Source organism: Carlito syrichta, unplaced genomic scaffold (assembly GCF_000164805.1).
Source record: "Carlito syrichta isolate Samal-C Ts95f unplaced genomic scaffold, Tarsius_syrichta-2.0.1 Scaffold303623, whole genome shotgun sequence".
NCBI lineage: Eukaryota > Metazoa > Chordata > Mammalia > Primates > Tarsiidae > Carlito > Carlito syrichta.
The window spans coordinates 484,813-510,845 of NW_007247719.1; the positions used below are offsets into that span (position 1 = coordinate 484,813).

A 26,033-nucleotide genomic window follows, 5' to 3' on the forward strand; every position below is an offset into this window, starting at 1 on the left:
AGAAGATTTGGAAAATACAGAAATGAAGAGAGAAAAGAAAGATAAAACTACCATTTATTATTTTCTCTCCCTCCACAATCTCTAGAAAAATTAGTATTAACTACAGTTTTTCCTTTATTGTTCAGAGTTGTGATTCTTCAGTATGCATCTGTTTTTATTTCTGTTGAAAAAATTATTATAGCTTACATTTTCCCCAGGACATGACAAACTGTTCTTAAATATTTTTAATGGCCATGTACTATGTTACTGAGTTATTCTACTACAGTAGTTCAACATTCCTCCGTTGTTTGGTCATTAACTTTTTTTCTGTTTTTTCTTTTACTGTGTTTTAAGCAATGCTGCAATGAACATCTTTACACACCAAACATTTTCTGCACTTCGAATTCTTTATTTTGCAGTGATCACCCAAAGATAGAATTTCTGAGCTGAAGGACATTTCCAGTTTTATGGTCCTGCATACTTTTACCAAAAGGTTTCATCTAAAGGGTGAAGACTTTGACTCACATCACAGAATGAGACCACCAGAGCCCCGAGGAGAAGCAGCTGAAAGCTTTTAGAAACACAGACCAGAGGGCAGACGGCTGAGCTTGTCTCCAGACAGAGCAGAAGTCAAGCCATCAAGCATTTGCTAGGCTGGGCAATGGAGATATGCTCTGGGTCAGTGATGTTTTTCTGCTCTTTCCACGGTCATCCGTTGATTCTGGAGATGTTCACTTGGAAGTTGCGCACCTTTTCGTGTCTGTGGCATTAAAGGGATGGCGCTCTGCGTGGAGGCTGACGAATAACCCCAGCAGCTCCTCGAGGGACCTTCAGAGGCCTATGGGGCTTTCCTGCAGTGGCACTTCATTTCTCCCACTCTTGGCTTCGCAATTTACTCCTTTGGATCTTTCCAGAAACTGTCTTTGGCAGTTCTGAAACAAAAGCCACCTAGTGACCAAAAATATAAAAACACTTAGAAACCATCACTTCCCAGAAAGATTACCTTCTAAAACTCACTGGAAAACTGTCACAATTCAGGGCTCTTTTTCCAAATGGCAATAATCAAAACAGCTAGAACCTGGAGTACATGATCTTTTTGACAGCATTTTTGCACCACCGCCTGTATCAGATTTGCAGGTCCTCTCATTTCATTTTATTTTATTTTATTTTTTTAGTCGGAATCTCACTCTGTCACCCAGGCTGAAGTACAGTGGCAAGCTCATGGCCACCGCAGCCTCAGCCTGCTGGGCTCTGGCGATCCTTCCACCTCAGTCTTCCAAGTAGTGGGAACTACAGGCATGTGACACCACAAACGGTTTTTTTTTTTTTTGGAGTCGGGATCTCACTCAGTCACCCAGGCTGGAATACAGTGGCAGGCTCACGGGCACCACAGCCTCAACCAAGCAGTTGGAACCACAAGCACATGCCACTACGCCCAGCTAATTTTTTTGATTTATTGTAGAGACGAGGTCTCACCAAGTTGCCCAGGCTAGTCTCGAACCCCTGAGCTCAGGCTATCCTCTCCCCTTGGCCTCCCAAAGTGATGGGATTACAGACTTGAACCACTGCACCTGGCCTGCAGGTCCCCTTATAGTAAGAACAATAGGTGCTCTGGGGAGGACTTGACGAAGAAACACAGAGAACGAACTGAAGCAGCACCAGGGTTACATCTATCCCCATCTCTCCAGTGCCCAGCACAGGACCTGGCCCTCCCCAGGAACCCAGGCAGTGTGTGCCCATCTGATTTCCCAGCTCACTGTGTCCTAGAATCCCCGGGCATTTACCTTCCTGGGATACTTGTACGGAGCAGTCACCCTCTTCACGTGTTCCTGGAGTTCCCGGGTTAGTGCCTCTGGGTCATGAGAGGAGTAGGTTGGAGAGAGAACGATAAAGGCCTTTACCACCTACAGGGAAAAATAAAGCCAGAAAGGATCAGGACTTGACTAACAAGCCTTTCTCTTGAAGCTAGCTTTGTGAATAAGCACCCTCATACCAGCCCAACATGGAAGTTCTACCATGATGAACTTTCACTTGCAGAGCCAGTGAAATGGACACCAATTTTTCTACTGTCTGCCTTTCCAGGATCAACTACTGGGAGTGTTGACTTTGGCAGAATGTTTTCAGACCCCTACCTCAAACTTCGCCCCATATCTGAAATGACACCAGCAGGAGCCAGTGTTGCTTCTCTTAAGATGCAAATGCTTCAGAGAAAAGCTCTTCACAAATGTCTATAGCCGTTTACTTCCAGGCTTTTCTAACTAGAAGGGTAGGTTCGATCAGGCAAGACTGAGGAAAACACAGCCACTTTTAAGAGGAGCTGGGTCTTTTGGAGACCGCATTTAGGAACATTTGTAATCAGTCAGTAAACGTTGTGCTGAAGTTCTCTGTTCCAGACTTCCTGAGGAACATTTTGCACCTTGGATGTCTCTGCCCGTGTCTTTCCTACAGGCTGCCTCCTGCCAGGAAGGAGGAAGAGTCTTAGACTCAGGCACAACAGAACATGGATTCTGACAGGAATGGAAGGCATTTGGTTGTTTCCATCAACGCTATTCTGTTAGGGGTTAGTTCACTATCCTTGCATACTTCCCAAAGGTAGGAAGGCTACTATCATTTCACATTCAGACAGAACTGGATTTTCGGAAGGGCCTCCCCTTACTGTGGTAACTGCTAAGCATTTGCTGAGTGCTACCCATCTGCCAGGCTTGGTTCTAAGCACTATACATGGATTAACTTTGAGCAAGCACCATTCGTCACATCTCTAGGTAATTTGCAACATGCAGAGCTAGACACACTTTTCCAGGTGTACTTTCTCCAGCACATAGATGAGACTCATACCTCCCTCATTCTATATGAATGGACTCAAGTTTTACCAAGGAATCACTTGGCAAAAGGCTGTTGTCTAAAATGCAGATTTTCTAGGCGGCATCCCTGGTTTCTATAATTTGGCAAGTCTGACTGGAGCTCTACAAATCTGTTTTTTTTAGATGAGAATCCCTGATGATGCAGCTGTGAACAGCCCAGTGATCAGATTTTAAGAATCACTCCTCGGGCACTGATGCTTCTGAGAATGCAGGTTGATGCTGCACTAAATTTCATAAGATAACTGTGTTGTATTTTAGGACTATGTTGGATTTACAGCCAGTGAAAAGCATAGGTCTGCTGATAAGCTGCTCTTCCCCATTCTACCTATTTCTCTGGGACCCACAGGAAGGAATGTGCATTTCATTTCATAAGCCCAGCTTATTAAATTTAGCCCATCTTTCTGGTATGGCAAGGTCACTTTGATACATATTCTGTCACTAGAAGTTGGCTCTTCCTCCCAGATTAGAGCCATCAGCAACCATGTCTGGTATGCTGTCTACATCTTCATCTGCAAAAAGGTGACTGCTTATTGGACAGGATGGATGGCAGAGCCTGCATCTACTCCAGACCCGTAGTCAACTCTTGTGGATCCAGTTCTGTGTTTGCTTAAAACAAAAGTGTTGGCATTTTCCTATCACATCCCACCAGACAGTATTTACATCTCTAAACACTTGAAGGGAACGCTTAATCCAAAGGAATGTGTGTTTGATGGTGGCCCTTCAACTTTGTGGTACATGGATGAGGTGAGAAGGGGGAAATCAGGCCTTTCTGCTGGCTCTGTTGGATGCTATTAGGTACAGAAGCAGGAGGCCATGTTCTTGGCTGTACTGGTTACCTCTCCCCTGATGGGGTCCGGGCTGCTGACCACAGCAGACTCAAGGACAGCTGGATGTTCCGCCAGGGCGCTCTCCACTTCAACGGGTCCAATTCGGTAGCTGGAAGGGAAAAACAAACCCTTCCAAGTGGCCTCCCCTTAACTCCAGTGAAACTGCAATGGGAGGAGAAAAGAGCAGACAGCTTGACCTTGAAGAATTGATCACATCGTCATTTCTTCCCATGAACCAGAAGTAGCCATCCTTGTCCATGTGTGCTCGGTCCCCTGTGATGTAAAAATCCCCTTGTTCTGATGCAGCTGTCTTCTCAGGATTGTCCTGAAAGACAAAGAAAATCCATGAAAAACCCTCTGGAAGCAACCACTCAATTCAACTATCTCCTGAGCAGCCCCGTGCAAGAGGTTGGAGACCCACAATAAAAAGTTCGGCATTTCCCAATGCCCAGGCTGCCCAGCGCTCCTCCCTCGACTGGGAGATATAGCCCTGTGAATTTGTTCATTTCCCCTCTTTGAATTGGAAAGTATTAAGACCAGCCTCTCACTACCATCCTTAAAAGGGGTAGTAGAAAGAAAGCATAGTTGAAAGCAGGAGGGTGGGCACAGGGTCATTGACTTTCCTTCTTAGGACAAAATAATACAATGATACTGTTTGTGCTCAGGAGTCATTGAAGGCAGAAGTGAGGGGCTGGCCAAAAAGCTCATTGGTGGGAGGCAAGGATAGAGAAAATAAAAAAAGACATTAAACTTTCATTATCAAAGATTTTTTTAAAACAACTACTATTCAGCAAGAAAAAGAAACAAATTACTAACACATGCACCAACATGGATGGCTTGCAAAAACATCACGCTGAGTAAAAGAAGCCAGACACCAAAAAAAGAGTATTTTATGATTGCATTTATGCTAATTTCTTTGTTAAGCAAAATTATTACATATTGACAAAAAATAATTCATCAGTTGTCTGGGGTAGAGGGGAATGACTGCAAAGGGAAACGAGAGAACATTTGGAGGCAATAAAATGTTCCATATCTCAATGGTGGTGGTGGTTACACAGGGGTGTACATTTGTCAAAAGTCATTGACCTGCACACATAACATCGGTGCATTTTATTGTAGGTAAAATATATCTCAATTCAACAAGTGCATTCTGAGAAAAAAGAAAGAAGATAACCTATCAATACCTAAAAATATACCTAACACAAAATCTATAAGTTATGTACACAGAAAACTTAAGACTCTTCAGAACATCAAAGAGGATACAACTATCATAATACTATAAGAAAGGGATTGGCAGTAGTGGGAAACTGCCAGGAGAGGAGAGGTGGGATTGGCAGTAGTGGGAAACTGCCAGGGAGTGGGGGGCGCACCTCATCAACAAGGGTGCCTGCATAATGAACATTTCTACACCTAACCCTGAACTGTACCCCACATATTTAAAATAAAAAGTTTCTAAAAAGAAGATATAAGCAAATGGAAAGATAGAACGATGTCATTAATAGGCATGTCAGTTATCCCCAAGTTGATTTATAGACTTAATGCAGCTCTAATCAAAATGTTAGCAAATATTTTCCATAAAACTTGACAAGTTGATTCTAAAATGTATGTGAATGAGCAAAGGGCCAAGAATAGATAAGAACACTTCTAGAGAAGTTGAGTAAGAAGGATAATCTTGCTCTACTAGATATGAAGACTTATGGTAATGTTTTTGTGGATAAGACTCTATGGTGTCAATACAGGAATAAATCAAGTGACCAAGCAATGAAAGAGGAAAACGTGCCAAAACTTGTATATATGTATATATGCGTATATATGTATATGTCAATCTTCTATATTTAACAAGATTAACATGACAGATCACTGGGGAAAGAAAGATCCAACAAATTGGCTTTTCAGATGGAAAAATAAAATAGATCCCCTATCTCATACCATTCATACGTCAACCACAAATGGATTATAAACTTAAATGGCAAAAGCAGAACTTTAAAACTATTGAAAGAAAATACAGGTGAATGCATGTTTTCTACCCCAAAGTAGAAAATGATTTTGTAAATAAGACACAAAAAGGATTAACCATAGATCATAAAGCTTATAGATTTGACTACATAAAAACAAATACTTCTGTTAAACAAAAATACCTTAAAGAAAGTGAAAAGATGAACTGCAACCTGGGAGATGTTAGCCACTCGAATAACAAAGGACCAATATCAAGACAATATTAAGAACTCCTATAATTCAATTATAAAAGACAGCTTAATAAAAGTTGGAAAGACGCATGAATAGGCACTTCAAAAAGAAGTAATACAAATGGATAATAGACATATGAACACGAATTCAACTTCGATAGTGATGAAGAAAGTACAAATCAGGAACACTATAACACTGTATATATACTAGATTGTCAATCTACTCCAATTTACTTAGTGACTTCTTGCATTTTGAGCTTTTCCTCCATTTGTTCAGTTATAAACAATTCTGCAGTGAGTACCTTTGTGTGCCAAATATTTTCTTACATCTTGAGTTCTTTTCTTTGTAACAATTCCCATAGATGGAATTTCTGAGCCAATGATCTGACCAATTCATAGCCCTGGATACCTGCTACCAAATTACTTCATCAAAAGGTCAAAGCCATTACACTCAGACAGTGAATGGTATTGTAAGTATCCAGAGACCATGGTGACCGACCTTTAAGATTTTGTGGGAGTGTAAATTGGTAAAAACATTCTAACAAAATCAAGTATTTTTTTGTAAAGCTGAACAATGACATACCCCATCATATAACAATTTCACAGCTAGACAGATTGCAAAGAACAACTTTAGCATGTCTGTACCAGAAGCCTGTACAAGTGAGTTCACAACTGCACAATTGTCCAGTAAAAGGCTGAAAACAAGCTAAGTGGTCATATATGGGAGAATGGATAAAGAGATCGTATTTCATTCACACAATACAAGTATATGACATTTATAGTTTAAAATGAAATAATTTTAAATATTATTTAATAAAAGTTATTTACAAACAAAATAATTATTATTATCATTAATAATATAATAATAAGCCAGGCTCGGTGGCTCAGCTTGTAATCCCATGCCTTTGGGAGGCTGAGGTGAGTGGATTGCCTGAGCCCGTGTGTTCGAGACCCGCCTGGGCAACTTAGCAAGACTTCATCTCTACAATAAATCAAAATTAGCCACGTGCCAGTAGTTCCAGCTACTTGGAAGGCTGAGGCAGAAGGATCACCGGAGCCCAGCAAGTCGAGGCTGCAGTGGCCGGGAGTGGCCACTGCACTCCAGTCTGGGCGACACAATGAGACTCCAACTCAAAAAATAATAATAATAATATAATAATAAAATAAAAGAGAGCTTATTGAAAACTAAAAAGATATACTATCGAGAGTGATCTGTAAAGGGGTTCTTTGGGTGGGCCATCCTCTCTCTTCACATACAACCACCTTTCCAGGGAAGCAGGCCATGGTCAGAGGGATTGACTTTCTTGGGAAAATAATGCCTGTTGTGAGGCTGGGCACAGGGGGAGTGGATTCAAGGCTCTTCGGCACAGCCAAGGCCCTTGGAAGGAAACATGCTGATACTACACAAAGCAGAACCACCATATGCATCAAAAAATCAAGGGAACTATGCAGCGATTGAAAATAAAATCTCACCAAAATACTTAGTGTCATGAAAAAAAACTCATGACATAATTTTTAAAAGTGCATATTATAAGTTGTATCTGCCATAAAGTACAAATGAAAATGTATCTTACTATTTCTGTATTATATAATTATACATCTCTTACAGAATCAATAGAAAATAGAGAATGAAAAAAAGATCAGTTCCACTACTCAGCTAACCACAGCTAAAAAATTCAACACAATCTTAAAGAACTTTTTATTGTATATACATGATTTTTTGCATACGGAATGCATTACATGTAGATTTCTATAGCCCAATTTTAATTAGTTGACAGTATATCATGTATGTGTCTTCACAAGAGTCAAAGTGAAATGTAATATTATATTCAATAGTTGTGTAATATTTCTATGTGGCTGTGATATTATGTATTTGAGCAAATTCCTATTGTTTGAAATTTGTTTTTTCCTCTTTATTTTTTTGAGTCAGAGTCTCACTCTGTTGTCCAGGCTGGTGTGCAGTGGCACACTGCTCACGGCCATTGCAGTCTCGACCTGCTGGGCTCAGGCAATCCTTCTACCTCAGCCCTCCAAGTAGCTGGAACTATAGGCGCATGCCACCATGCCCAGTTAATTGTTTTGATTTGTTGTGGAGACGAGATCTTGCCATGTTGTCCAGGCTGGTCTCGAATCCCTGGGCTCAGGCAATCCTCTCACCTCGGCCTCCCAAAGTGCCAGGATTACTGACTTGAGCTACAGCACCAGGTCTTCTTCTGCTTTTTTGTTTTTTGTTGTTGTTCACAAGACTGCAATACAATTTACATGCATAATTTTCTGGTATTAGAAATTTAGATAGACCTTCCACCTTTTTGTCTATTGTAAACAATGCTGTAATGAGCATCTGTGCATTTGACAGTTTGTTTCTCTAGGAAAAGAAGTATATTCCTTATATTGGATACAAATTGGCATAGCATATTAATTTAACTGGCATGTGCAATTTCAGCTATTTGGAAGCAGCCAACATGAATGTAAAATGTTCATGCTTATTGTGGGGGTAGAGTGAGCTTAACTTGTCACCAATGCACCACAGAGCAATTCTGGTCTGACATTGTCTATTAAATTTCATATGTGCCATAATTCTCATGAAGAAATTTAATTTTTTTTCTTAATTAAAAATGACCTGAGAAGAAAACTAACTGTGGCACTGGTGATGGAAAATGAAGATTCTTGTCTAGCAAATAACTTGACAAATTACTTTAGTTCTCTTATTGGGATGATCTCAGATCCAGAAAGGATGTGTGTGAGTTCTGTAAGTACCAGGATCTTGCTGCATATCTAGTGGCAAGAGGTAGCGCTCAAGCCAGGCTCGGTGGCTCAGCCTGTAATCCCGCGCCTTTGGGAGGCTGAGGTGAGTGGATTGCCTGAGCCCGCGGGTTCGAGACCCGCCTGGGCAGGCGAGACTTCATCTCTACAATAAATCGAAAAATCAGCCAGGAGTGATAGCACGCTCCCGTAATTCCGGCTACTCGGAAGGCTGAGGTGGAAGGATCGCCGGAGCCCAGCAGGTCGAGGCTGCAGTGGCCGGGAGCGGCCACTGCACTCCAGTCTGGGCGACAGAGTGAGACTCCAACTCAAAAAAAAAAAAAAAAAAGAGGTAGCGCTCAATAAATAATGAATAGATACATTTTTTTCAGGATGGCCATATATTTACAATTGCTTGCAAAAATGATTAGAAGAAAATGCATTAAAATTTTAACATTATCTTGACTTGCCATGATTACTATGCTGTTAAGTTTTTTGGGGGGAGTAAAGTTCCTGTGATTTTAAATAAAATACAGTGAAAGGTTATTTCTCTTGCAGTCACAAAAAAACCACTAAAATACAAGATTCTAAAAACAATAGACTGATTTTTTTCCTGTTTCTTCTGGTTCTGTAAGTGCTTGACAGCTTAGTATAAACACAAGATGGACTTTTCACAAAACATTGGCTCTTATTTTTGGCTGCACATTTAAATCACCTGGGAAATTGATCCACACCATCAGAAATTTTAATTTTAATTAGGCTGTGGTGGGGCTAGAGCCTCAGTAACAGTTGAGGCTTCCCAAGTATTTCTCATGCACAGCCAGGTTTAAGAGTTTCATAGAGGAGAGCACAGAGAAAAGAAAGCTCAACATCAGCCAGGGTGAATACAAAGGAGAGGTAAATACCTGAGTATCTCAGAAGCTTGGACTAAAATCCCAGGACACAAGCCCTGCTAGAAAACCACAAAAAGAATCTTGAAAACTTCACTCTGACACAATATTTCAGTTTGACCTTTGGTAAGTATCTTTCCTCCCCTGAACCTTAATTTTCTCATTATTAAAATGATGGGTCTGCCCTCCTATCACGTATTTGTGCACTCAGACATACCCATGTTTAAATCCCATGTCCTGTGTGTACTAATTGAATGACATTGGATAAATCACTTCATCTTTGTAGTAGCTTCTTATCAATAATAGCTTTCCTTTCAATAACAGTATCTTATTGGCTGGGTGTGGTGGTTCACATCTATAATCCCAGCACTTTGTGATGCCAAGGTAAGAGGATTGCCAGAGCCCATGGGTGCAAGACCAGCCTGGGAAACCTGGTGAAACCTCATCTCTACAATAAATCAAAAAATAAGCCAGGCATGGTAGAGCGCGCCTGTAGTTCCAGCTACTTGGAAGGCTGAGGTGGAAGGGAAGGCTGAGGTGGAAGGGTCGCCTGAGCCCAGCAGATCGAGGCTGTGGTCCCTGTGAGCATGCCATTGCACTCCAGTCTGAGCGACAGAGTAAGACTCTGACTCAAAAAAGAATCTAGGAATTTCTCATTTTCCCCTTATTTTTGAAGACTGCAACACAAAAAAATAAATAAACAAATAACAGTATCTTATCAATAATAGTACCAACCCATTTCATGCAATCATTGCAAAGGGTTAAACAGGTATTTATAAAGTGTAATGCACAATGCTTGGCACACAGTAATTACCATGACAATGGCCATTCCCTGACTCTTACCAAATAGCAGTTGAAGAAACAGAAGGGCCGGGCAGGTCTGATGCGAACAGCAACATTCCCCTCTTCTCCAGGAGGGAGGATGCTGCCCCGATCATCCACAATCTAGCAGAGGAATCGCAGGAGGATGGTCAGTGTATGTGTGAATGTCTACACATCCAGGCCATCCCACCAGCTGAGCGTGTGCTAGTCAGGCGCATGTGTCTTGAGCCTTTTCAAATGGTTTCACCAGCAGCGGGGAGAGGCCCCCTACCTGCACGTCGTAAGGCGGGGACGCTTTCCCCATGGATCCGGATTTGATTTCCATACCTTTTGGATTGGCACAGATTACCACCTAGAGAGAAACCAGTACCAATAAGGTGGAACCTTTCTCCTGAGGTTCTTTCCTGGGCCATGCCTTCTCCCACCCTGCTGTCTTACTCTTTCTCCCTCCCTCTTTCTGTTCCTCTCTCACTTTCTTTCCTTTCTCTTCCTTCTGTCTCCCTCTCTTTCCTTTCTTCCTTTTATTTTTCCTTCCTCCTTTCCACCCTTCTTTCTTTTGTTTACTTCCTTTCTTTCTCTCTTCCTTTCTCATGTCCTTCCTATTTTTTCTATTTTCTTCCTTTCTTTCCTCCTTCATTTCCTTCCTTCCTTGTTTTCCCTCCTCCCTTCCCTCACTTCCTTTCCTATTTTCCTTTCTCCTCCCTTCCTCCTTATTTCCCAATTCCTTTCCTCCTTCCTTCCTTTCTGTTTCTCTTCTTCCTTCTTTCCTTCCTTGCTTCTTGCCTTTCTTTCTTCTCTTTTCTCCATAGTCAACAAACATTTATGGAGCACTCAAATGGGTATACTTGCATCAAGAATTTAATGTGTCCTAGGCAAAAGACTCAGTTGGTCCCCAAAGGTCTGTCCAGCTGACTAGAGAGGACATTGCTTAGGACCTTGGGCTCTCACCAGAGACAGATATAGGTTGTCTTGGTGGAGACAGCACTCTTGGCTCTGAGAGTTGGTTCGCTGGTCATGGTGTCATTGTGAAATTACTTTAAATGACCTTTAGTCCAAAAGGGAAGAAAAGCTGATGGAGTTTTGTTATTAGCTTCATTCCCTGAGGGGAGGGTAGTCTCTGACAGGGAGAGGACAGCCCAGAAAGGCAGGCAGCAGCACAGTGACCTTGGGCAAGGACCTGGCCTTCCAGCACTCACCGTTTCTGATTGACCATAGCCTTCATGCAGCTCCAGTCCTGTCTGGTGCTTCCACTTCTCTCTCACATCAGGGTTGAGGGCCTCCCCTCCAGTCAAACAGTGCCGCAGGCTCTGAAACTGGTGCCTTTCTCAGGCAGGAAAACAAGGCTGCCCATGTCAGGATCCCCATCCCACCTCCCAGCACTGCTTCCCAGATCCAAACACCCAAAGGCACAAGATGGCAAACTTCTCTGCTTTTTAATTGACTCTAAGTGCCCCCATCCTCTGGTTTTGCAACCATGTTCTTCATGGACTACTTCATGTAGTAGATTTTGACATAACATGGTGAGTTTAGTTGGAAATAATTTAGTTGAAAACAAGCTGATTGATAATAAAGCTGGGTGAGACAACAATCTCATTGAAAACAAATAAATCAATTAAAAATTGAAAAGTAACCAAGAATCCCAAAATTCTGATGAATGGTCCAAAATTTTCTAAAGATATTAAATATGTTGTAAAACTATCTCTTAGTTTAACAAACTATGCAAAGTATAAAAAAAACAGTGATTGTAAATATATTTTCAATTTGGGGGGTAAATTGATTTGATGAAGTTACTTAGTGCCACCAAGTATCCATCACTCAACCACATTGTGCATGAAGACATTACTCAGAGCCTGCTTTCAGCCAAAATCACGTGAAGATATGCATAACACATCAATAAATGGGATGAACTCTAACATTTTGGAATTCACCTTGAGAATCATGTGAGAACTCTCTCTTTTAGGCACTTCATGGGCAGGTACATGTAATTAGGGGAGATGAGAGGAGACAAAGGATGACTCCTCATGACTTGGGAGAGGACAGAAGAGGGAGACATAGATTCATGTCGGTGGGTGCTGAAGGGCCACAGGCCTCACTCCACATTCCCCATAAACTAGCCCTGTCCTGGTAGAAGATGTTGCGGTAGATTCACCCAGGATAGGAGTCCTCCACGTGTCTTGTTGCCTTCTCTCGGATGCACAATGGCTTGCACTCAGAAAACGACTGATTGGCGCCAGTCTGGGGCTGGAAGATGGAGCATGTACTGTGGAGAGCTTGTTAGTCCCACCAGACCTAAAGGCCCTGGTCACAAATCCCATTCCATAAATGACTAACAAGGATCCAGCAATTTCTCTCATCTTGTAGAAATAACAGATATCCTGTATGGAGAAAGCCTACCTCACATGCTGATATTTTAGACTGCCTTAATTCTATTCATTTCCACCTGAATGCAAATACCTGGGGGCCAGAAGCTTATCCTGGAGGAGCATCTGCGAGGGATATGGGTACATATGTTTGTCAATTTGTGTATGTAAATGTATATGTGTATAAGAGAGAGAGATGAGAGACAGAGAGAGGCATGCGGACACAGACAGAGACAGAAAAATATCAAGAGGGACAGAGGCAGAGACACAGAGAGGAAAGAGATACGGAATGAGAGGGTAGGGGTGTATGTAAATACCTATGCTGTATATACACACACACTTAGGCCCTCAAAGCACCAAACAGATGAACTGTACCTGGTCAGATCCTCCTGCACAAGCAGCCGAAAGATGGTTGGAACACAGCAGAGAGTGGTTATTGGGAACGTGGAGAGAGTCTAAACAAAAACAAAAGATGGAACATCTTAGAATCACTTGGGGTGGGACTTCTTAGAAATGGAGCAGGTAAACTGGATACTTATCTTCTTTCTTTCTTCTTTTTTTTGAGATAGGGTCTCAATATGTTATCCAGGCTAGTCTCAAATTCCTGGCCTCAGATGATTCTCCTGCCTCAGCCTCCCAAAGCACTGGGATTACGGGTGTGAGCCACTGCACCCAGCTAAACTGGGTTTTAGTATTCTCACTACCAAAACAGAGAGTTGGAAACTATGTATCAGCCTTTGATATGGCCCCCAACGGCCCCTACTTCCTGGCATTTGCACCCTTGTGGAGTCCCCCTACATTGTATCAAGGTGGGTCTGTGGAAGCAAAAGCATACTGCCGAGCTGATGATGGATATCACTTTTGAGATTAGGTTATACAAAAACTAGGGCTGCTGTCTTGGATGCTCTTATTCTGTCTCCCTCTCTTGGATCACTCATTCTGGGGGAAGCAAGCACCACGTTTTGAGCATGCTCAAGCCAAGCTAGGGACAAGTGCTCACAGTAAGGAACTAAAGCCTCTAGACAACAGCCAGTGAGAAACTGGAGTCTGCCAACCACAGTGAGTTTTTAGGCAGATTTTCTAAGCTCAGTCAAACCTTGAGATGACTGCAGCCCTGTATATCTTTTTCTTAAATTACTATTGCGGTAAAATACACCACAACAGGAAATTTTACCCATTTTAACTATTTTTAAGTGCACAGTCCAAAGGCATTAAGTATTTTCACATTATTGTGTAATCATCACTACCATTCACCTCCAGAACTATTTTTACCTTCTCAAACTCTGCATCCATTCTACAACTCCCAGTTACCCTCTCTCTTAACTCGTGATAACAACCCTTGTACCTTCTTCTCTATGAATTTGACTACTGTAGGTATAAGAGGCATCATACAGTATTAATCCTTCTATGACTGGCTTATTTCACTTAGCATGTTGTCCTCAAGGTTCATCCATGTCATATCCTTATGACAAGATTTCCTTCCCTTTTTAGAAGGCTGTATAATTTTCTACTTTATGTATACACCATATTTTATTTGTCCATTTCTCTGTGGATGGACACCTGTGTTGTTTCCACGTTTTAGCTATTGTGAACAATGATGCTACGAACGTGAGGGTACCTAGCTGACATCTTGACTACAACCTCATGATACACCCTGCTCCAGAACCACCGCGTTAAGTTACTTGCAGACTCCTGACCTCAGAAACTGGATGAAATGTGTGTCTTAAGCTGCTAAGTTTTGGGGTGACTTACTACACAGCAACAGATAATGAAAACGCTATGTCAGGGCTGGGGGCAGTGGAGGGAGAAGGTACATACGCTAGCTGATCAAGTCTCACATGAATAACAGTGGTGATGAGTTTGATAATGATAATAAAAATCAGTATGTTTTAAGGACCCACTATGTGCCAGTCCCTATGCCTTGTATCATTTCATCTTTACAACAGCTGTATGGAACTATAGTATCCCCTTCTTTCTTACAGATGATGCTGAAACTGAGGCTCAGGGAGGTTACAGACCATTTTCTCAAGGCCATACAGCTAGCAAATCAAAGAGGTAGGATTAGAGTCCAGGTTTGACTGGATGGCACAGCTTGTGATGTTGTTGGCCACCCTGTGATACAGCTTGCCTCAGAGCAAAGAGCATGGGAAGATGGACTCTCTGATGTTTTAAGGAATGGCATTCAGGATGTGGAAGACGAAGAAAGGTGTCCTGTGTCTTCACAGGGACACCAATTCTCCTCTCTCCCCATGAGATGCTAGGAGGCAAGGCAGGCATCACCAGGACCCTATAGTTGCGCCAAATACTCCTGTTAAGCACCATGGACGTGGAGTTGAGACATAGACTGATATTTCCCAAGGTGATGACAAATAACTAGGGTTTTGACAGGAACATAGGGAGGAATGTAGTGGGAGAGAGACATCCTATGCAGATGAATGAGACAGGCAGAGATTTGGAGATACAAAATGTTCTCATGTCTAGGAATCTAGCTAGAGCACAGGCAGTGATTGAAGGTAACTGAGTGGGCAGGAACAAAGGTCCTATGAGCCTTTTTAGTTAATATCAGCCCCAAAGAAATCTTAAGGTCACTGAGTCGTGCCTTTCCTCCTGTAACCTTGAAATCTATATCCCACTCATCTCATTTATACCCAACATGTCAGAGGTGCTTTTTTCTCTTACATTCAGGATAACTTTGGCATCAACTCGAGGAAGCTCATGCACAAAAATACAAGATCCGTTAGGCCAAGCAGAGAAGAGGGTCCAGGCTGCCTTCACCCAGCCAGTGTCGGTCGTGTTCCAGAAGATGTCTGATTTGGTCAAAGCCATCCACTGCCTGCCAAAATTTAGAGAATGTCAACACCTTCAGCAATGACTCTACCTTTTAAAAAGGTTACATTATTCATATCACCTTATTTGGAGTCCACCCACAGGGAGTATTCACTCAAACTTGTCAAATCTGTACAAGAACCATCAAATTAACCATTGTCTCAACAAGCATTTGGGGTTTTTTTGGTTTTGGTTTTGGTTTTTTTTTTAGTTGGAGTCTCACTCTGTCGCCCAGACTGGAGTGCAGTGGCCGCTCCCGGCCACCGCAGCCTCGACCTGCTGGGCTCTGGCGATCCTTCCACTTCAGCCTTCCAAGTAGCCGGAATTACAGGCATGCGCTATCACGCCTGGCTGATTTTTTGATTTATTGTAGAGATGAGGTCTCGCTGCCCAGGCGGGTCTCGAACCCGCAGGCTCAGGCAATTCACTCATCTCAGCCTCCCAAAGGCGTGGGATTACAGGCTGAGCCACCAAGCCCGGCAACAAGCATTTGTTAAATATCCTCTATGTGCCAATACTCTAGGCTAAGGACACCAAATTAAGACAGGTCTCACGTCTTCAGAGTTCACAGTCTAGGGGGAATAAATAATAAGGGAATCTATAAGGGAATAAATAATCTTAATGCCGTCAATAAAGGTACTTTATTGAGTCAATATTTATTTAGCACTTAATCTGGACTTAGCATTAGGGATGTAGAAATGGATACTTATAGATTATAGCTAAAAAATGTCTAGGAAGTCCCTTGAAAGCCTGTTTTAGTAGAGTTAGACACAGCCTTGTGTGGTTATAGAGAATAAGCACCTAATCCAGAACAAAGATGGAGATGGGATCTGTCACTTCTGCAGAGGAAGTGAAACAAGTTAGATGTAAACAATGCCTAAGAATTACATAGGTGGGGCAGAGAAGGAGGAGTGCTCTAGGAGGGGCAAACAGTGCCTGCAAACAAAAAGTGGTCATGTGCTACTCTTGGGTTCCAGGAAATACACGTCCCGGGCTGCCTCTTCCTCATTGGCTACTCCTTCTCAGTCTCCTGTACTGAGTCTTCCTGGCTTCCCCTTCAATGCAAAAATGCCACAGGTGCTCAGTTCTGAGACCCCTTCTCCTTTCAGTTTATACTGCACTTTGTTAATGTCATGCAATTAAATGCTCATGATATTAAATACCATCTTTTCACTGACGACTTCAGGATGAAGCCTTCTCATTAACTCCAGACATGAATATCCAAATACCTCCTCAACAACTCCACTTTTAACTAGGGGTATGGAGATATCTAATAAACCTCTCAAATTTACAGGGTCAAAAATGATTCTTTGTTTTTCTTCCCCCAGAGAGCTCTTCCCAGTCTTTTCCCTATCATTTAATGTTTCTGCTTTTCAGGTCATACAACTTAGAGTAATCCTTGACTCTTCTCTTTCTCATTTCACATCGAATGAGAGAATCCATCTTATTAGGTCTATGCTCAAAACATATTCAGAATCTTGCCTCTTCTCCCCTATTATTCTCTTCAGAAAGCCACCATCCTTGCCTCTGAATGCACTGGTCCTCTGCTTCACTCCTTGTCCCTGTAGTTCATTGTCAACCCCATATCCTGAGTGAGCTTTAAAAAAATTAAAAATCAGATCATGATCATGTATTCCTCTGCTCAAAATATCCAGTGTTCCCCCAAAAATTAAACATAGAATTACCATATATTCCAACAATTCCACTTCTGAGTGTATACCCAAAGGAATTAAAAGCAGAGGCTCAAACAGATATTGGTAACACCAGTGTTCATAGCAACATTATTGAGAGTGGCCAAAATGTGGAAGCAACCCAAGTGTCCACCACAAGTAATGGGCTTTTCACATGTGATATATACATGCAATGGAATATTTTTCTGTCTTAAAAGGGATGAAAATTCTGACACATTCTATGATATGGATGAACTCGAGGACATTACACTAAGTGAAAGAAGTCAAATTTCAAAACAAAAGGGCAAATAGTGTATTACTTACATGGGATACCAAGAATATCAAATTCATAGAGATGGAAAGTAGAAGAGAGGTTACCAGGGGCTAAGGGAGAGGGGAATGGGGAATTATTGTGCATTGGGTACAAAGTGTCCATTTGAGAAGACCAGATGTGTCCTGGAGATGGATAGTGAAGATGGTTGCACAACAACAACATTTAAGATATTGGACTGTATACTTAAAAATTGTTAAAATGGTAAATTTTATGTTATGTATATTTTGCCACAATTTTAAAGAAAAACCCTCCAATGGTTTTCACCTCACTCAGAGTAAAACTCACAGCCTTGACAAGCCTACGGAGCTTCTCTTGTTGGTTCTCTGATGTCAACTTTTGCCCTTTCCCTTCACCCCCTTCTCCTGATCACTCGCTACCTTCTGTTCTTGGACCCTCCAGGAACGCTGTCCCAGTACCTTCCACTGGCCACAAAACCCAGTCCGTAGCTGCACTGAGAGTGTTCAACCATCTTGGGGGCCCCCGTGGTTCCGCTGGTGAAGTAGATGGCCAGTGGGTCTCGACTCTTGGTCCTCACACAGTTGTGCTCTGCAGGTGCCTCTCTGTAAAATGTAAGAATACTAGGTGGAACTACCATAGTAAAAATGGTTAATGGCACTCATGAAATGTATAACCACAACATGACTTCCATTTCATAAATGCCACATGCTGAGAGTTCTGACTTGCATCTGCAACTACCTCATGGCATGGGTGCTATCATAATGACCTTTAATCAGACAAGGACATTTAGGCTTCAAATGATTACATGGCTCGCTCAAAAGAGCCCATGATGTTTCACCAAGGCATGAGGACTTCCTGGTGGAACACACACATGCAAATTTAGATATAGTCCCGCTTCAGTCCAATTCCTAATAATTTTGAACTGTTTTCTAAAGGTTTCTCCAAATTTGTGGGTTGAAGATCTAGGTAATTCTCAAAGTTAAGTGATCTGGAGAATCAGCTAATCCCCTGGTTCTCAATCCTGACTGCACCTTAAGTTCACCTAGTAAGTGTTTAGAAGAAATACCACTGCCTGGGCCTTGCCCTGAACAAAATAAAATGAGAATCATTGATTTTTTTAAGCTCCTTAGGTAATTCTAATGACAGCCAAAATTGAGAACCACAGATTTAGTCCAATCTGACAGCTCATCAAATCACTTGGGCTGATTTTTTTAAAATACAGAATCCCAAAACCCTTGCTCAAATATGTCTGGTTAAGTAGATCAGATGTGGGACCTTGGACTCTGTATTGAAAATGGCATCCATCGGGGCTTGGTGGCTCACCCTGTAATCCCAGCACTTTGAGAAGCTGAGTTGAATGGATTGCCTGAGTCCACAGGTCCGAGACCAGCCCGGGCAACTTGTCAAGGTGTGTCTCTACAATAAACCAAAAATTAGCCAGGCATGGTAGCACACGCCTGTAGTTCCGACTACTTGGAAGGCTAAGGCGGAAGGATCACCGGAGCCCAGCAGTTCGACGCTAGGGTGGCCATGAGTATGCCACTGCACTCCAGCCTGAGCGGCAGAGTGAGACTCCAACTTGAAAGAGAGAGAGAGAGAGAAAGAAAGAAAGAAAGAAAGAAAGAAAGAAAGAAAGAAAGAAAGAAAGAAAGAAAGAGGAAGGGAAGGGAAGGGAGGAGAGGAGAGGAGGGGAGAAGAGAGGAGAGGAGAAGAGAAGAGAAGAGAAGAGAAGAGAAGAGAAGAGAAGAGAAGAGAAGAGAAGAGAAGAGAAGAGAAGAGGGCATCCAAATGGATCTGATGCAGTTGGTTTGTGAGATGGGCATTTGTGACTCAGTGGTACAGGGTTCCTTTTGAGTTCTAGCTTCCAATCAGTACAAAGTCTCAAGTTAACATATAGACTTTTACCACGTCCTTGATCCAAAGCAAATTTGGATTTGGCTCCATTACAAATCCAATCCTGAATTGGCTGCTTTTTGCATCTTGGGCAAGTCACTTCACTTTTACTAGTTTCAGTTTCCCCATTTATAAAACCAAGTTAAAGTGCACATTATAATTTTTTTAGGATTAAATGAGATGATGTCTTATTCATTACAGCATTTTGAGCTCCAAACACAATCCTTGTCACAAAATAGATGCTAATTGAATGAATGTAGGTTAATGCTTACCTACCACAGTACCTAGCATACACTAAGCACTCAATACGTGGCAGTTATTTTATTAGTAACTGACCACTTACTATATATTAAATGCATCACGTAAGTTATCTAATATACTCTGACTAATAGCTCTAATAACTATTGTCACCATTATGGAAATAAACAAGACACAGAAAAACTAATGAGAAACCCAGTGCTAACTGAATGAATGACCTTGAATAGGATTATGTCCACCAGAATTATGTCTCAGGTCTGGCTTCTAAAGTCAGCATTCCTCTCTGATTCACTTTCTTCATGTGCAATCAGCAATGCATTACATCTCTTGTTGTTTCAAGGAGAAATGCCTTGACTTCATTTTAGTGCTGTTCTGCTGGAGAGCCCCAACTCACCGGAGGAGTTCCCTGAAGTTCAACCAGCCTGACCGACTGTGGTCTGACACCAGCAGCTTGGTCTGGAGAGAGGGGCAGTCGGCGCTAATGGCGTCCACCCGTACAGCTAGGGAGTCACTGGTGATGATGGACTTGGCTCTGGATACCTGCAGCCGGTACTTGAGGTCCTTCTCTGTCAGCTGAGAGATACCTGGAATCATGACGGCCCCTGGCATCACACAGAGAAAGGATGTGGACTAGGTGGAGGAAGACCTGGGTGTAAAGGCCAGAGATAGAGGCAGGAAAGGGCTGCAGAGGGTTGGACTTCCCAAGATGAAAGAGGTTAAAAAAAATGATATTGATAAACTCCAGAAAGTATGTATAGAGCATTTACATGTGCTAAGAACTTAACATGCATTATTTCATTTAATTCTCATGATTCTGAGAAGTAGATGCTATTATTATGACCATTTTATAGATTTTTAAAACCATAGGACTTAGATTTTTATACTTTAAATAAATGAAATGACTTCTTCAAGATCACATAGCCAACATATTGTAGAGTTAGAATTGTGAGGCCAAGTAGTGGTAAACCTAAGAGTCCATAATCTTGACCATATTATTATACTGCCTCAGAGATCACCTAGCTCAATGGTTTTCCATGCTTTCAAACAAAATGCTACAATGAATGCTAGCTATTGGGTGAATGTGAGTTGCTTGCAGGAACAGATGGGGGCTTTAGGACCGACCATCAACCAAAGCTACTAGGAAGGTAGTTGAGTCCACCTCCTCCCAATGCGAAGGGCCAAGGAAACAGAAATCAGGCAAATTTTCATCAGACACTTGAAAATCACTTGAGTGACTCAGAATGCAGATTATAAACAGTCTGTTGAGTCCAACGCTCTCATTTCACAGATGAGAAGAACAAGGTACTAAAAGCATCGGTCACTCTGCCACAGCCAGTTAGTGAGGACAGAAGACAGAGAGAAGAAGGGACCAATCCCAAATAGCATGGAAGCCAAACCTAAGTTCTTGTTGCCCTTCCCTCTCTCTCTCTCTCTTAAACTTTTGCAGGATTTAAACTTCAACATGAACACTTTTCAAGGTGAATGATATGGTTCTTCATCCCATCTCTCTGTTTCAGTTATCTCCAGTAGGTCTGTTCCACCTAGAGTTGTGTTTGTGGTGCTTTGGGGGCTGTGTTCAAAGTTTGAGACAAGAGGATGGCGGGCAGTCAGAGCTGTCAGTCAGAGGAATAAATCAGGCATCAAAGGCAGAAAGAGAGGTGACAAGTGTATATCAGAAGAACATGGGGATGAGAGTTGAACATAAGGACATCCAGCTTGGGTATCTTATAAGATGTTGGAGGGAATGCTGGACTTGGCAAGGTCATATAAAATGTACTTTTGAGTTATTTTATCTGGACATCAAAAAAGTGAATGAACCTGTATAATTGGATAACTGTGAAAATGTAGGTAGCATGAAACAAAAAATATTAATAACACCACAAAGGGACATTAGAATCATGCAAATTGTTTAATATAGTGTCTGGCACATAGCAGGTGCTCAAGAAAAGCATAGGGGCTTCTTGGCCCTCATTTAAGTGAACCGTATATGTCATGGTAGAATATGAAGAATTCTGCAAATTCTGAAACCTGTCTCTTTTCTTCAGAGCTAGATATTCTATAATGGTGTTGCTTTTATACAATATATTATACAAAAGGTGTAAACATCAAATTTAAGTTTCTGCCTCTTTTTTTTGTCAATCCACTCACAAAATTATTGATGATGACTGTTCATGTAGAAAAACTAGATCTCTGGCATGAGTTTGTACCCTACTAGTCTATAAATATTATTTGTGAAAACACCAGTCTTTCAAGTAGGTTGTTCTATGGGCACACATAAGATTACATCTGGAAGGGGATGGACAACATTCTAAGTGGTTGAAAGTTTCTGGGCAATGGAGAAACCAGCTCTACACTTTAAGTAGTTGTCTTGCTTTTGTAAAACTAGCCTAAAAAACCTAGCCTTTTGAATAAGTGCCTGATCACTTATTCACTCAGCACCCACAGAGGCTTCCCGAGTTCACTGGGCTGTGTGTTCTCTTGTCTCCTCTGTTTTTCTGCTTAGAGGAATCATTCAAGAAGGTCAGTGGTCCACTGTTCTGGACATTCATGACAGCAGAAAGACCACACCCCCACAAAGGCTAATCTTGTTTCAATTATTTCATCCTTCTCTTCCTTCCCTTGGGAACTGGATAATGCTGTGATGGTGAGAGTCATAAAGCCAAAGAGTGAAACTAATGTAGATTGGTTATGAAGGTCCCTTATTCATAACAGCATTATTATCCAAGTAAAATTCTAGCAACTAAGACAAGGCTGCCAAACTACAACCAGCAAAAAATATGTTGAGTTTATCCCATTCCGGGTTTTTTTTTAATTGGTTTAGTTGCCAACATTAAAAGACTAGAGGGTTTTAAAATAAAAATCCAGAATTTTCCATTATAAATCAGGAATTCTGGTAACACTGATATTTATCCTCCTATAGAAACATTTTTTTGGAGTTCAGAAGCATTGCTCCCATTTAATGAAGCATGTGATCTCCAACTTGTCATAGTCCTCACCACTCCCTACTGCCTCATACTGGTCTGCTTTCACCAATTATATCACTGTCTGGTTCCTGCACACAATCAAGTTTGTGATTGTTGTGCAAAGGAGAAGTCAACCAAATTTCATGTAGAGTTCATTTTGTTTCATTTCCCAGGCCTTATAAATGCTGCAAAACTCTGACAGGTTGTGTCAGTCCTAACAGAGTCCCAGGCCTACCCGCTCACCTGTCCGCATACAAGCCACGCTGACCAGCCACCACTCTGGGAGTCGTGGGAGCACCAACATTATTCTGTCCCCAGGCTGCAGGCTGCATGCACCCCTCAGAACGTTGGCAGCCTTCCTGGACTGCTTCCCCAGCTCCTCAAAGCTCCACTTGACCTCTGCTCCCATGTCATTGACCCACCAGAATGCAGGATTTGGGGGCCGGTGCCCAGCCTAGATGACAGTGCAGGCAGAAAAGAAAATAGAAGCCATTAATTGAGAATTAAAATTTGATTACTTGTTGATCTTCTCCTTCTTCTCCTTCTTCTCCTTCTTCTTCTTCTTGTCATAATCTCACTGTCACCCAGGCTGGAGTGCAGTGGCATGCTCACAGCTACCACACCCTCAACCTGCTGGGTTAAGGCAATCCTTCAGCCTCAGTCTTCCAAGCAGGTGAAACTACAGGTGCCTACCACCACATCCAGCTAATTTTTTATTTATTATAGAGACAAGTTCTCGTTGTGTTGCCCAGGCTGCTCTCAAACCCCTGGGTTCAGGAAATCCTTTCACCTCCACTTCCCAAAGATTTCAGATTACAGGTGTGAGCCATCACGCCCGGCCTGTTGTTGTTGTTTAAATAACAGTTTTAAATTGTGTTTACAAAAATACTTTCACCAGTTCAAAAAAATAAAATAGGCTGGGCACGATGGTGGCTTTCGTCTGTAATCCCAGCACTTTGAGAGACTGAGGCAAGATTATTGCTTGAGCCCAGCCTAGGCAACATAGCATGACCTCATCTCTACAAAAAAAAAAAAAATCATAAAAAGTACCCACGTATGACCACATGTGCACCTGCATTCCCAGCTACTTGGAAGGCTGAAGCAGAAGGATCACCTGAGCCCGGGAGGTCCAGGCTGCGGTAAGCTGTGATCATGCCACAGCACTCCAGCCTTGGCAACAGAGTGAGACTCTCTGTCTCTCTCTCTCCACATATATACACAGGGCATGCCAAAAATTGTATACACATTTTAAGAGATGCTATCTATGTATCATTTTTTGAAGTTGAATTAAATTATGGTAGTGATGTGTGGCATGACATTCACTCAACTGTGCTTACGTCATTTTCTTTGACTGCCCAGCTTGTCACATGGTGATGCTAATATTCATTTGATTAACACTATCTTTGGGCAAAAGTCATACTTAAAATGTGTGTACATTTTTTGGCACCCCCTGTATATATATATGAAAAGATATTCATTGAGATGGTTTGCTGCCATCCTTGTGCACAAGTCTTGTACCCTATTTTCCACTTCAACTGCCACACTGAGTAACCAATTTTATGTTTCTTGCATATCCACACCCCCACAAAGGCTAATCTTATAGTTTCGATTATTTCGTCCTTATCTTCCTTCCCTTGGGACTGGATAATGCTGTGATGGTGAGAGTAATAAAGCCAAAGAGTGAAACTAACGTAATCTGAAGAATTTCTTTAGGTAAATCTGTATTTTTATACCAACCCTTGAATGCAAAAGGTAGTATATGATTTACACTGTCCTGTGTCCCCCTTTTCTAAAAAGTAGTTTATGTACCATAAAAATTACTATTTTAAAATGCACAATACACTGGTTTTTAGTATATTCATAAGGTTATAAGGCCATCACCACTAACTAATTCCAGGACACTTTTATTATCCTAAAAGAAATCTTGTCAAATTAGCAGTCACTCCCCTATCCCCTGTCAACCACTTATCTACTTTCTGTCTCTATGGATTTGTTTGTCCTGAATATTTCATATGAATAGGATTATATAGCATATGCCTTTCTGTCTGGTTTCTTTCACTTAATATAATGTTTTTAAGGTTTATCTATATAGTAGTATGGTATTTGTACTATATTCTTTTTAATGACTGAATAATATTCCATTATATGGATTGACCATGTTATATTGATTCGCATCATTCAGTGAACATTAGGATTGGTTCCAGTTTTGAGCTATTACTGATAATCTTGCTATGAGCATTTGCATAAAAGTTTCGTATGAGCACATTTTCTTTTCTCTTGGATATACAAAGGGGACCCAAAAAACCCAGAATTTCTTTATAAAGAATTGTGTATTTATTCTTACTTGTTTAACCTTCCATCACCTTCAAAGTACTCTCCATTTAATGCAGTACACCTATCCGGACAATTTTCCACTGCTCAAAACAGTTTTTGAACTCACCAGTTTTGATGCCTTTTAGTCCACATAGGCAAAATGTTTCCCTTTGAGAACTTTTTTCATGGAAAACAAACAAAAAATGGTTGCTTGAGGTGAGAGCAGGTGAATAGTGAGGGTGGGGCATGGGGGTCATGCTGTTTTTACTCAAACACTGCTCAACCCTCAGCGCGATATGGGCAGGTGTGCTCGTAAATTACCCAGCATGAAATGGGCAAATGCGTTGAAAGAATCTCCTCCCCTACAAAAAAATTCACTGAAGCCGAACACAGCCTCTCACAACATTAGCTGGTACACTGATGCCAGTGGGCTCCTACAGCACTTTACTAGCTGGGAAAGCTTGTACTACAGTTTGTTTGTTGTTTTTGTTTTTAGTCATGCCACAGGTATAAAATGATATTTTCTTGTGGCTGGGATTCACATTTCCCTGATAAATAAACATGTCAAGCATCTTTCTATGTATCTATTGGTCATTTGTTTATGTTCTTTCAAGAAATGTTTATTCAAATTTTAGCCCATATTTTTAATTGGGTTATTTGTCTTTTTACATTGAGTTTGAGTTCTTTATGTATGGAAAGATACTAGACCCTTATAAGATATATGATGTGCAAATATTTTTTCCCATTCTGTGAGCTGTGTTTTCACTTTGGTATACAAATACTGTTAATTTTCATGAAGTCTAATTAGACTATGAGTTACTTCCATTTTCACATGAGTTTTTGAATCAGATCGTCAATTTATGTAAAGAAGTCTACTGGGATTTTTATAAAGATTTCATTGAATATGTAGATCAATTTGGATTGGATTGTTATCTTAACAATATTAATTCTCCCGATCTACAAGCATGGGATGTCTTTCTATGTATTTAGGTCTTTTAAAATTTCTTTCAATAATATTTTGTACTTTTTAGTGTACAAGTCTTATACTTCTTTGGTTACATTTACTTATAAAGTTTTTATTCTTTTTTATGTTATTAGATGAAATTATTTCTTAATTTCATTTTCAATTGCTCAATACAACAGTATAGAAT

At 41.3% G+C, this 26,033-nt stretch overlaps 1 protein-coding gene across 1 annotated transcript in view; it reads right to left on the minus strand.

Annotated features, from left to right (window-relative positions):
- Positions 1–300: 300 nt before the first annotated feature.
- The window catches only part of ACSM5 (acyl-CoA synthetase medium chain family member 5), a 32,753-nt gene continuing 7,020 nt past the window's right edge, over positions 301–26,033 (minus strand). The window contains exons 3-14 of the mRNA XM_008058755.2: positions 22,813–23,023; positions 20,001–20,208; positions 17,914–18,057; positions 15,347–15,500; positions 13,043–13,122; positions 11,504–11,627; positions 10,579–10,659; positions 10,329–10,430; positions 3,865–3,992; positions 3,677–3,776; positions 1,764–1,883; positions 301–927 (exon numbers count right to left, since the gene is read on the minus strand). Coding sequence (XP_008056946.2) covers positions 844–927; positions 1,764–1,883; positions 3,677–3,776; positions 3,865–3,992; positions 10,329–10,430; positions 10,579–10,659; positions 11,504–11,627; positions 13,043–13,122; positions 15,347–15,500; positions 17,914–18,057; positions 20,001–20,208; positions 22,813–23,023 — 1,536 coding nt within the window. The 3' untranslated portion in view covers positions 301–843. The remainder of the gene's footprint in view (positions 928–1,763; positions 1,884–3,676; positions 3,777–3,864; positions 3,993–10,328; positions 10,431–10,578; positions 10,660–11,503; positions 11,628–13,042; positions 13,123–15,346; positions 15,501–17,913; positions 18,058–20,000; positions 20,209–22,812; positions 23,024–26,033) is intronic.